Source organism: Mobula hypostoma, chromosome 7 (genome assembly GCF_963921235.1).
Source record: "Mobula hypostoma chromosome 7, sMobHyp1.1, whole genome shotgun sequence".
NCBI lineage: Eukaryota > Metazoa > Chordata > Chondrichthyes > Myliobatiformes > Myliobatidae > Mobula > Mobula hypostoma.
In genome coordinates, this window is record NC_086103.1 from 188,797,199 (window position 1) to 188,810,541 (window position 13,343).

Here is a 13,343-nt window from a genome sequence, read left to right on the forward strand (position 1 = left end):
TAAAAAAGAACCCGCATTTACCACCTCGTCTGGCAGCTCATTCCATACTCCCACCACTCTCTGTGTGAAGAACCCCACCTTAATGTTCCCTTTAAACTTTTCTCCCCTCACCCTTAACCCATGTCCTCTGGTTTTTTTCTCCCCTTGCCTCAGTGGAAAAAGCCTGCTTGCATTCACTCTATCTATACCCATCATAATTTTATATACCTCTATCAAATCTCCCCTCATTCTTCTACACTCCAGGGAATAAAGTCCTAACCTATTCGACCTTTCTCTGTAACTGAGTTTCTCAAGTCCCGGCAACATCCTTGTAAACCTTCTCTGCACTCTTTCAACCTTATTTATATCCTTCCTGTAATTTAGTGACCAAAACTGAACCCAATACTCCAGATTCGGCCTCACCAATGCCTTATACAACCTCATCATAACATTCCAGCTCTTATACGCAATACTTCGATTAATAAAGGCCCAATGTACCAAAAGATCTCTTTACGACCCTATCTACCTGTGACGACACTTTTAGGGAATTTTGTATCTGTATTCCCAGATCCCTCTGTTCCACTGCACTCCTCAGTGCCTTACCATTAACCCTGTATGTTCTACGTTGGTTTGTCCTTCCAACGTGCAATACCTCACACTTGTCAGTATTAAACTCCAGCTGCCATTTTTCAGCCCATTTTTCCAGCTGGTCCAAGTCCCTCTGCAGGCTCTGAAAACCTTCCTCACTGTCTACTACACCTCCAATCTTTGTATCATCAGCAAACTTGCTGATCCAATTTACCATATTATCATCCAGATCATTGATATAGATGAAAAATAACAATGGACCCAGCACTTATCCCTGTGGCACACCACTAGTCACAGGCCTCCACTCAGAGAAGCAATTCTCTACCACCACTGTCTGGCTTCTTCCATCGAGCCAATGTCTAATCCAATTTACCACCTCTCCATGTATACCTAGCGACTGAATTTTCCTAACTAACCTCCCATGCGGGACCTTGTCAAAGGCCTTACTGAAGTCCATGTAGACAATATCCACTGTCTTCCCTTCATCCACTTTCCTGGTAACCTCCTCGAAAAACTCTCAACAGATTGGTCAAACATGACCTACCACGCACAAAGCCATGTTGACTCTCCCTAATAAGCCCCTGTCTATCCAAATGCTTGTAGATTCTGTCTCTTAGTACTCCCTCCAATAACTTACCTACTACTGACGTTAAACTCACCGGCCTATAATTTCCCGGATTACTTTTCGATCCTTTTTTAAACAACGGAACAACATGAGCCACTCTCCAATCCTCCGGCACTTCACCCGTAGACAGCGACATTTTAAATATTTCTGCCAGGGCCCCTGCAATTTCAACACTAGTCTCCTTCAAGGTCCGAGGGAACACTCTGTCAGGTCCCAGGGATTTATCTACTTTAATTTTCCTGAAGACAGCAAGCACCTCCTCCTTTTCAATCTGTACAGTTTCCATGGTCTCACTACTTGATTCCCTCAATTCCATAGATTTCATGCCAGCTTCCTTAGTAAATACAGATGCAAAAAACCTATTTAAGATTTCCCCCATTTCCTTTGGTTCCGCACAAAGCCGACCACTCTGATCTTCAAGAGGACCAATTTTATCCCTTACAATCCTTTTGCTCTTAATATACTTGCAAAAGCTCTTTGGATTATCCTTCACTTCGACTGCCAAGGCAACCTCATGTCTTCTTTTTGCCCTCCTGATTTCTTTCTTAAGTATTTTCTTGCACTTCTTATACTCCTCAAGCACCTGATTTACCCCCTGTTTCCTATACATTTCATACAACTCCCTCTTCTTCTTTATCAGAGTTGCAATATCCCTTGAGAACCAAGGTTCCTTATTCCTATTCAATTTGCCTTTAATCCTGACAAGAACATACAAACTCTGCACTCTCAAAATTTCCCCTTTGAAGGCTTCCCACCTACCAATCACATCTTTGCCAGAGAACAACCTGTCCCAATCCACGCTTTTTAGATCCTTTCTCATTTCTTCAAATTTGGCCTTCTTCCAGTTCAGAACCTCAACCCTAGGACCAGATCTATCCTTGTCCATGATCAAATTGAAACTAATGGTGTTATGGTCACTGGAACCAAAGTGCTCTCCTACACAGCCTTACGTCACTTGCCCTAATTCGTTTCCTAACAGGAGATCCAATATTGCATCCCCTCTAGTTGGTCCCTCTATATATTGATTTAGAAAACTTCCCTGAACACATTTTACAAACTCTAAACCATCTAGACCCTTAACAGTATGGGAGTCCTGATCAATGTATGGAAAATTAAAATCCCCTCCCACCCCAACTTTATGTTTCCTGCAGTTGCCTGCTATCTCTCTGCAGATTTGCGCTTCCAAGTCATGTTGACTATTGGGTGGTCTGTTATACAATCCCACTAATGTGGCCATACCTTTCCTGTTTCTCAGCTCCACCCATAAGGACTCAGTAGACAAGCCCTCTAATCTGTCCTGCCTGAGCACTGCTGTAATATTTTCCCTAACAAGTAATGCTACTCCCCCACCTTTCATTCCTCTGCCTCGATCACATCTGAAACATCGGAACCCTGGAATATTAAGCTGCCAGTCCTGCCCCTCCTGTAGCCAAGTTTCACTAATTGCTACAACATCATAATTTCACGTGTCAATGCACGCCCTCAACTCATCCGCCTTCCCCGCAGTACTCCTAGCATTGAAATATATACACCTCAGAAGATTTTTACCACCACTCACAACCTTTCTATCAACGGATTTGCTTAAACTTTCAACATCATTTATTTTCACCCCAGCCACACTGTCAGCTCTGGCACTCTGGTTCCCATCCCCCTGCAAATCATAAATTGGGAACATGTTCTCAGGGAAATGTACGGAAGAAATGTGGCAAATGTTCAGGAGATATTTGCATGGAGTTCTGCATAGGTACCTTCCAATGAGACAGGGAAGTTATGGTAGGGTACAGGAACCGTGGTGTACAAAGGCTGTTGTAAATCTAGTCAAGAAGAAAAGAAGAGCTTACAAAAGGTTCAAAAAACTAGGCAATGATAGAGATCTGGAAGATTATAAGGCTAGCAGGAAGGTGCTTAAGAAAGAAAGTAGGAGAGCCAGAAGAGGCCATGAGAAGGCCTTGGCGGACAGGATTAAGGAAAACCCTAAGGCATTCTACAAGTATGTGAAGAGCAAGAGGATAAGACATGAGAGAATAGGACCAAACAAGTGTGACAATGGAAAAGTGTGTAGGGAACCGGAGGAGATAGCAGAGGTGCTTAATGAGTACTTTGCTTCAGTATTCAGTATGGAAAAGGATCTTGGCGATTGTAGAGATGACTTGCAGCAGACTGAAAAGCTTGAGCATGTAGATATTAAGAAAGAGGATGTGCTGGAGCTTTTGGAAAGCATCAAGTTGGATAGGTCACTGGGACCGGACGAGATGTACCCCAGGCTGTGTGGGAGGTGAGGGAGGAGATTGCAGAGTCTCTGGCAATGATCTTTGCATCATTAATGAGGATGGGAGAGGTTCCGGAGGATTGGAGGGTTGCAGATGTTGTTCCAATATTCAAGAAAGGGAGTAAAGATAGCCCAGGAAATTATAGACCAGTGAGCAATGTTCCCTCTAATTTTTGGTAGTCAGTGTGCGCAAAAAATCTTATGTTGTGGTCCCGGAGGACTGGAAAATTGCAAGTGTCACTCTACTCTTTAAGAAGGGAGGAAAGCAAAAGAAAGAAACTTGAAGGCAGTTAGCCTAATCTCAGTGGTTGGGAAAGGGTTGGAGTCCATTAGTAAGTATGAGGTTTTGGAGTACTTGGAGACTAACGATAAAATAAGTCTAAGTCAGCATGGATAAAATGCTGGAGGAACTCAGCAGGCCAGGCAGCAGCTATGGTGAAGAGTACAGTCAAAGTTTTGGGCCGAAACCTCTTGGCAGACTGAAGAAAAAATGCTGAGGAATAGATGTAAAAGGTGGGGGGAGGGGGAGAGGAGAGAGAAACCCAAAGTGATGGGTGAAACCTGAAGGGGAAGGGATAAAGTAAAAACTGGGAATTTGTTTGGTAAAAGAGATCCAGGTCTGGAGAAGGTTGAGTCTGATAGAAGACAGAAGGCCATGGAAGAAAGAAAAGGGAAGCGAAGGGAAGGGAACCAGAGGGAAGCGATGGGAGGGCAAGGATATAAGGTGAGGGAGGAAAAAAGAGGATGGGGAATGGTGAAGGAGGAGGCTATGGATACACATATCAGAATGGGAAGTGGAATTAAAATGGGTGGCCACTGGGAGATCCGGCTTTTTCTGGCAGATGGAGTGTAGGTGCTTGGCAAAGTGGTCTCCCAATCTACGTCAGGTCTCACTGCTATGCAGGAGGCCACACTGGGAGCAACACACACAGTATATGACCCCAACAGACTCACAGCTGAAGTTACAGCTCACCTGGAAGGACTATTTGAGGCCCTGAATGGTAGTGAGGGAGGAAGTGTAGGGGCAGGTGAAGCACTTGCAAGGATAAGTACCAGGAGGGAGATGAGTGGGCAGGGATGAATGGACAAGGGAGTCACGTAGGGAGCAATCCCTGTGGCAAGCAGAAAGTGGAAGGGTGAGGAAAAGATGTTCTTCTTGGTGGGATCCCTTAGGAGATGGCAGAAGTTGCGGACAGTTATGTGCTGGACGTGGAGGCTAGTGGGGTGGTAGGTGAGAACAGGAGGAACCCTATCCCTGGTAGGGTGGTGGGACGATGGTGAGAGCGTGTAATGGAAGAAATGTGGTTGAGGGCAGCGTTGATGGTGGAGGAAGGGAAGCCCCTTTCTTTGAAGGAGGAGGACATCTTTGTTCTGGAGTGAAAAGCCTCATCCTGAGAGCAGATATAGCAGAGACAGAGGAATTGAGAAAAAGGGATGGCGTTTTTACAAGTACCAGGGTGGGAAAGGTATGGTCCAGGCAGCTGTGAGAGTCCGTGGGTTTGTAACAGACATCAGTAGATAAGCTGTCTTCAGAGACAGAGAGTTTGGGGGGGCGGGGGAGGTGTTGGAAATGGACCAGGTAAATTTGAGAGCAGGGTGGAAGTTGGAGAAAAAGTGGATGAAATTGACAAGTTCAGCATTGGGTACAAGTAGCAGCACCAATGTAGTTGTCAATGTAGTGTCAGAGAAGTGCAGGGTGATCACCAGTGTAGGCTTGGAACATACACTGTACCACGTAGCCAACAAACAGGCAGGTATAGCTGGGACCCATGCGAATGCTAAGGCTGCACCTTTTGTTTGAAGGGAGTGGGAGGAGCCAAAGGAGAAATTATGTAGAGCGAGGACAAGTTCTGTTAGGCAGAGGAGAGTGGTGGTGGAGGGGAACTGGTTGGATCTGGTGTCCAGAAAGGAACGGACAGCTTTGAGTCTTCCTGGTGGAGATGGAGGTGTATCGGGACTGGGCATCCACAGTGAAAATAAGACGATGGGGGCCAGGGAACTTGAAATCATTGAGAAGATCCAGAGCGTGTGCAGTGTCACAGATGTTGGTAGGAAGGGACTGAACCAGGGGGATAAAACAGAGTCGAGGTATGCCGATATGAGTTCAGTGAGGCAGGTACAAGCTGAAACAATGAGTCTACCTGGACAAGCTGGTTTGTAGAACTTGGGTAGCAGGTAGAAACGGGAGATGTGGGGTGCGGGAACTATGAAGTTGTTGGCGTTGGATTGGAGACCCCCCACCCCCACCCCCAGAGTCAATAAGGTTGATGATGTTGTGGGAGACAATGGCCTGGTGTTCCTTAGTGGGGTCCTTTTTGAGGGGTAAGTAAGAGGAAGTGTATGAGAGTTGGGGCTGGGCCTCAGCAAGGTAGACGGAGGTCAGTATGCCAGACTACTACATGCTCCCTTGTCAGCGGGTTTGATAGTGAGGTTAGGATTGGTGCAGAACGAGTGGAGAGCAGAGCTTTCAGCCATTAATGAGGTTTGAATTAGAGAGAGGAATGTTGAAGTCTAGACTCTCCCCACCTTTTAAATCTTTTTTTCTCCAGTCCTGCCAAAGGGTCTCGGCCCAAAACGTCAACTGTACTCTTTTCCATAGATGTTGCCTGGTCTGCTGAGTTCCCCCAGCACTTTGTGTGTGTTGCTTGGATTTCCAGCATCTGCAGACTTTCTCCTGTTTGTGCTAAGTCAGCATGGTTTCTGTGAAGGGAAATTTTGCCTGACAAATCTGTTAGAGTTCTTCAAGGAAGTAACAAGCAGGATGGACAAAGGAGAAGCACAGAATGTCACTTACTTGGATTTTCAGAAGGCATTTGACAAGGTGCCACAGATGAGGCTGCTGAACAAGATCAAATCCCGTGACATTACAGGAAAGATACTGGCATGGATAGCGGAATGGCTGACAGGCGAGACAACAAGTGGGAATAAAGGGGGGCTTTTCTGGTGGCTGCCAGTGACTAGTGGTGTTCCTCCGGGATCAGTATAGGGACTACTACTCTTCACATTGTTTGTCAATAATTTAGATAGTGGAATTGATGGCTTTGTGGCAAAGTTTGCAGATTATAAGATAGGTAGAGGGGTAGGTAGTGTTGAGGAAGCAATATGATTGCAGCAGGACTTAGACAAATTGGAAGAATAGGCAAAAAAGTGGCAGATGGAATATAGTGTTGGGAAATGTATGATAATGCATTTTAGTAAAAGGAACAAAAGTGCAGACTATTATCTAAATGGTGAGAAAATTCAAACATCAGAGGTGTAGAGGGACTTAAAGAGTCCTTGTGCAAGACTCCCAGAAGGTTAATTTACAGGTTGAGTCTGTAGTAAAGAAGGCAAATGCAATGTTAGCATTTATTTCAATGGAAATAGAATATAAAAGCAAGGAAATAATGCTGAGCCTTTATAAGACACTGGTTAGGCCACACACAGCATTGTCAACTGTTTTGGGCCCCATATCTCAAAGGATGTGGTGTCATCGGAGAGAGTCCAGAGGGGGTTCATGAGGATGATTCCAGGAATGAAGGGGTTAACATATGAGGAGCTTTTGGCACCTTTGGGCCTGTACTCACTGGAATTTAGAAGAATGTGGGGGGAATTCATTGAAACCTACTGACTGTTGAAAGGACTAGATAAAGTGGATGTGGAGAGGATAATTCCTATGGTGGGGGTATCCAGAACTAGAGGGTACAGCCTCAAAATTGAGGGGTGACCCTTTTGATCAGAGGTAAGGAGGATTTTTTTTAGCCGGAGAGTAGTGAATCTGTGGAATGCTCTGCTGCAGACTAAGTACGTGGTTACTTTTGAAGCGGAAATTGATAGTTACCTGATCGGTCGGGGCATCAAAGGATATGGGAAGAGGGCAGGTGAGTCAGAATCAGGATCAGCCATGATGAAATTTACAAAGTAGACTGGATAGGCTGAATGGCCTAATTCTGCTCCTGTCTTATGATTTTCGAAGAGCTATTTAATTACCGACTTCGAAATACAGTGCAAACCAGGCCCTTCCTGCCCACCGAGCCACACAGCACAGCAACTCACCAATTTAACCCCAGCCTAATCATAGAACAATTTACAATGACCAATTAACCTACTAACTGGTACGTGCTTGGACTGTGGGATGAAACTGGAGCACTAGAAAATACGCAAACATTCTATGAGGAGAATGTAGAAACTGCTTGCAGAGGGTGCTGGAATCGAAGTTCCAACTCCCAACACCCCGAACTGTAATAGTGTCATGCTAACTGCTGAGTGACTGTGGTGCCCCGTGATTCTCTAAGTGGGCGGAGAGTAGGCACTGAACACAGGTGGAATTATTAATTAATAAGTGGGTCCATTGAAGGTGGTGGTGGGGGGGGGGAAGAGAATTGGGAGGGGGCAGATGGAGAGGGGGAGTTCCGGGAGGGAGGGGAGGTGTGGAACCACTAAGTTGCTGAAGGGGAAGGAATGCTGGTCTGCAAAGTGACTGCCCCCTCTGCTCTCACCTTCTCCCCTCTGCCCACCACAGGCTCCCCCAGCTGAACGCGGCCATCGAGTTGATCGATGGGATCTGCCGGCAGCTGGCAGTGAACAAGGACGAGGCAGTGGGGCAGGTGAGCCGAACCTTCGAGGAGCTGGAACAGACCCTGCAGCAACGCAAGGCTGGCCTGGTGCAGGGCCTGGAGAGCGTCTGCAGCAGCAAGCAGGAGGTGAGGGGGGGTGGGGATGGAGAGGGGAGGGGGAGAGGGAAAAGAAAGGGGCAGGGCGGAGGGGGGAGGGGACGGGTAAAGGTGGAGGAGGTTTAGTGTGAGGGGTAGTAGAGGGTTATGAGGGTGGAGGGCTTTGTGAATGCAAGGCTGGTCAGATGTAGGGCCTGTGGAGCATCTGCAGCCCTGGGCAGGAGGTGAGGTGGATAGGGGAGATGGGTGGCTGACAGGGTGGGGAGGTGTGAAGGGTTAAAGGAGTGGCAGGAAGAGGGGAAGCAGAGAGTTAGAGGAGTGGGTGGTAGAGAAGGGAGGTTAGGGTTAGAAGGGTGGGGGAAGAGGGGGAGGGAGGATGGGCAGGGATAGAAGGGGAATGGGCGAGGAAGAGGGATTGGGTGTGACTGCTGAAGGAAGGGGCTGGGGTGGTGATCGGGTTTCACCTGTCTGTGGTTGGGCACCGGACTGTGGTGAATGACCGGGGCTCAGGTTTGAGGGTTCACCTATTGCAGGGTGATGTGTGGTATTGAGGACCTGGTTGGGATTGCACTGTGCACCTGGTGCTGAGAGGGTGGGGAATGGTCTCTCTGTGACCCTATTACCCGTGGTGTGGGTCTCCCCTGCATTCATGCGGCCAGTGGGGTCAGACGCGACGCCTTGCCCTTTGCCCTCTAGTTGTCTCAAGGTGCTGGGGTTGGAGCAGCCTCTACATGGCTTCGTCAGCTATTTGGCCCATTGAGTCTTCTCCGACATTCCACTTTTATCCCTCTCAACCCCATTTTCCCGCCTCTCCCTGTAACCTTTGACACTCTGACTAATCGAGGACCTATCAACCTCTGATTGAGCCGCGAACCGTCACTACCTCAGTACAGCAGCTATGACCACTTCGCACCCTAATGGATTTCTTCATTCTAATTATGTTCTTCGTTGATAAATTCATGTATAGTTTACATTTAATTTATATTTTGGTCGTGAATGCTGCTTATATGCAGCTGTGTCAAAATTTAAAGTAAATTTATTATCGAAGTACAAACCTTTGTACATCTGTATCACCATATACAAACCTGAGATTCATTCTATTCCAGGCATTTACAAGAGAATTAAAAAAATGGAATTTATGAGAAATTGTGCATAAAGATTGACAAACAACCAATGTGTAAAAGAAGCCAAACTGCAAATTAAGTAATATCAAGAACATAAGTTGAAAGTGAGCTGGGTCCTTGAAAGTGAGGCTGTAAGTAGTGGAATCAGTCCAAGTTGACATGACCTTGCCCTTTGCCCTTGAGTTCTGTGGAGGCACTGAGGGACAGAATGCTCTCCCCTGACCCTGTCAGCTCTCTGGACACTGACATGACCCCGCCCTGTGTCTGTACAGCTGATGAGGTGTGGACACTGGTGCGCCTCATGCTCTTTGTCCTTGGGTTCCCTGGAGGTGCTGGGTGATGGAGTGCTCACCCCGTGACCCTGTCAGTCTTCTGGACACTGACCATGTTCATGTCTATGTGGTTGATGGAGTGCGGACACTGATGTGCCCATGTTCTTTGTCCCTAGGTTCTCCGGAGGCAGCTGCAGCAGTTGATTCAGGGCCGGGAGCAGATCCGGAGTAGTTCGGAGTTTACGGAGCAGGCTCTCAGCCAGGGAACTGAGGCTGAGGTGCTCCTGGTGAAGAAGCAGATGAATGAAACACTGAGAGAGCTTGCTGAGCAGGAGTTCCCTCTGCACCCTCAGGAGAATGAACACCTCGAGTGTGTGGTGGAGACGGAGGCAGTACGGCGTTCCTTGCAGAACCTGGGGGCCCTGCTCACCACCAGCGCAGTGGCCCGGCAGACAGTGGCCTCGGGTGAAGGACTGCGCAACACAGTGGTGGGTCAGCCCACCACGGTCACCATCACCACCAAGGACAAAGATGGTGAGCTGGTGAAGACGGGCAGTGCGGACGTCCGGGCACAGATCACTGCTCCAGACAGTAGCACAGCTGAGGGTGAGATCGTGGATAACCGGAATGGCACCTATGACCTGCTCTACACCCTGAGGTCAGAGGGCGACCACATGCTATCCATCACTCTGTATGGACAACCGGTCAGGGGCAGCCCCTTCCGGGTCCGCGCTGCCAAGTCCTCCGAGGCGGTGCAGTCGCCGGATGATGTCAGACGTAGAGTGAAGTCACCGGGCAGCGGCCACATACGGCAAAAGGCTGTCCGGCGCCCAGCCAGCATGTATGGCACTGGCAAGAGGAAGGACAATCCCATTGAGGACGAACTGATCTTCCGTGTGGGTGAGTTGGCACAGCAGCCTGGGGCTGGGGGCTGGGGGCAGTGGAGAGAGTGAGGGGGCAGAGCGAGGAGTGATGGTGACACAAAAGACTGGGGGTACAGGAGGTACAGGATTTGAGAGAGAGCTGGGGGAATGGGAAATGAGAGGGAACTGGTGATGAATGGAGGAGGAGAAATGGGGAGTGGGGGAGAGAGAGCTGATGGGTATCCAGGGAGAGAGAGAGAGCTGGGGAAAACTAATGGAAGGGTGGAGAGAGAGTGTGTGCTGGAGAAAACTGATGGAAGGGAGGGAGCTGAGGGATGAACAGGGAAGGGGTGGGGGATTTGGGGAACGAGATTGAGGGGCAGGAACAAACATGGAGAGATAGAGTTGAGGGGTGTGGGGTTGTGAACAGATGGAAACAAGTGAATGAGAGAGAGTTGGGGGCATGTAGGGGAGTTGTTTGGAGACCATGGCTGGGTAGATGGGAGTGGGGAAGGGAAGGGTCACAGAGAGTCCGTACCTGTATTTGGACAATCCAGATTTGGACCATCAGACATAGCAGTATTCGTTCTTTCACTCCATCGTGTCTGCTCTGCTATTCCATCATTTATTATCCCTCTCAACCCCATTCTCCTGTCTTCTCCCGTAACCTTTGATGCTTTGACTAATCAATAACTTATCAGACTCCCTTTAAATATACCCAATGACTTGGCCTCCACAGCTGTCTGGCACTGAATTCCACAGATTCACTATCCTCTGGCTAAAGAAATTCCTCCTCATCGCTGTTCTAAATGAACATTTCTCTCTTCTGAGGCTGTTCCCTCTGGTCCTGGACCTCCCCACTATGGGAAACATCCTTTCCACGTCCACTCTATCCAGCTCTTTCAATATTCAGTAGGTTCAATAGGTACATTTAATGTCACAGAAGTGTATACAATATACATCCTGAAATTCCTTTTCTTCGCAAACATCCATGAAAACAGGAGTGCGCCAAAGAATGAATGACAGTTAAATGTTAGAACCCCAAAGACCCCCCACTCCTCCGACGCACAAGCAGCAACAAGGCAAAAATCCGCCCCCCCCCACACCAGCAAAAAAACATTAGTGCCCTCCGCTAGGCACTCAAGTGTGCAGCAAAGCATCAATAAAGACACAGAATTGCAGTACCCCAAAGGCTATTTGTTCACCCAGTAATTCGACATACCCCAGGCTCTCTCTCTCCTTAGTAAGGGCAAAGATGTGTCCCCATTTCCCAGCGAGAGGGGAGATACAACAAACAACGTGCTGACTTATGGTGTTAAAAGTCTGTTGTGTTGCTTTTTCCGAGCTCTGGGCCCAAAGAACTCGTGTCTCTGGGCACACAGCCATCAGCTAGCCTGCTGCTTCCGGTGTCCCTACCTCAGTCAGGAGCACCGACCTCGAATCAGCCCGACTCCAGAGCCACGAAAATCTGGCACCGCTAGTCTTCCAGGCCGCGCCCTTGGCATCTCAAAAAGTGGCCGGTCATGAGGCCCTGAGAGTGGGTCCCATTCCTGCAAAGAATCGAACTCAGAGTGTAACTCCAGGTCAGGGTCTTCAAAAGAACCTTGAGAGGGGAAAAAAGGAGATATCAAAGATAGAAATAGAGCTGTTTCCAAGGATGCGGGCAAAGGAGTCGCTGTTTAGCGCCATCATGACTATGCTGTTCCCTTTGATAGGTTTAATTGAGATTCTCCTTTATTTTTCTAACCTCCAGCAAGTACAGGCCAAGGGGCATCAAATTCTCCTCATTCGTAAACCCTTTCATTTGTGGTATCGTTCTCTTGCGCCTCCTCTGGACCTGTTCCGAAGCCAGCACATCTTTTCTTAGTTAAGGGGCCCAAGACTGCTTTCAATACTCCCAAGTGTGGTCTGACCAATGCCTTATAAAGCCTCAGATTACATCCTTGTTTTTATATTCTTGTCCTCTCGAAATGAATGCTAACATTCCACGTGCCTTTCTCACCATCGACTCAACCATGGAGTTTGTGTTTGGCTGCTTGGAATGAGTGGTGAAGGCTCGAGACGGTGGTCGGTGAGGGAACGGGAAAAGTAGTTGAAATGACACAACAGGAGCTCAAGACAACTTGTGGACAGTAGACAGTGTTTTGTTAAGCACCGGTTCTTTGCTTGGTGTCACTAGTGCAGAGGACGCCACAGTGTGGTTTGGTCAGGAAGGTTCATTGCTCGACATTCAAGATGAGGTAGTGAAATTGGATCAGACGTTGCCTTTGTGGGAGAAGCCAGAGAGTGGTAGTAGATGGTTGCCTCTGTTTGGAGGCCTGCGACTAGTGTTGTGCTGCAGGGATTGGTGCTGGGTCCATTGTTCTTTGTCATTATTATCAATGATCTAGGTGACAAGATGGCTGAAAGAAGATTATAACTGGGAGCTTAATGTCCAAGGATACACATTGTATTGAAAGGATAGGCAGGAAGGCAGAGTGGTGCCATTGCTCTGTTGGTAAAAAAAAATGAAATCAAATCATTAGAAAGGGGTGACATAGGGTTGGAAGGTGTTAGATCATAGTGGATACAGCTAAGGAACTGCAAGGGACCCTGATGGGAGTTGTATACAGACCCCCCAACAGTAGCCAGGATGTGATCTACAAATTACAATGGGAGATAGAAAATGCGTGTCAAAAGGACAATGTTATAATAGTATCACTTTTAGTACGCTGGATGAACTCAGCAGGTCGGGCAGCATCAGTCAGAAACGATGAGTCGACGTTTCGGGCCAGAACCCTTCATCAGGACTGAAGAATGAAAGATGTGGAAGGATTTGAAGAATGCTTCTAGCTTCAGATGAAAGACCAGTAGTTTGAAAGACAAAGGGGTGGGGGAGGGGAAGCATTGACGTCATAGCCCTGAAAACAATGGCTAGTAGAAGAAGGAGGCGGAACTATGAGGGGGCTGGGGGAGGGGGTAGAGTGAAATA

The 13,343-nt window shown here is 47.9% G+C and overlaps 1 protein-coding gene across 6 annotated transcripts in view; it reads left to right on the forward strand.

The window, feature by feature from the left end:
• The window catches only part of LOC134349858 (tripartite motif-containing protein 2-like), a 96,403-nt gene that overhangs the window by 32,453 nt on the left and 50,607 nt on the right, over window positions 1-13,343 (forward strand). For all 6 annotated transcript variants that reach the window (XM_063054822.1, XM_063054818.1, XM_063054816.1 and 3 more), the window contains exons 5-6: window positions 7,963-8,143; window positions 9,686-10,409. In XM_063054822.1, coding sequence (XP_062910892.1) covers window positions 7,963-8,143; window positions 9,686-10,409 — 905 coding nt within the window. The remainder of the gene's footprint in view (window positions 1-7,962; window positions 8,144-9,685; window positions 10,410-13,343) is intronic.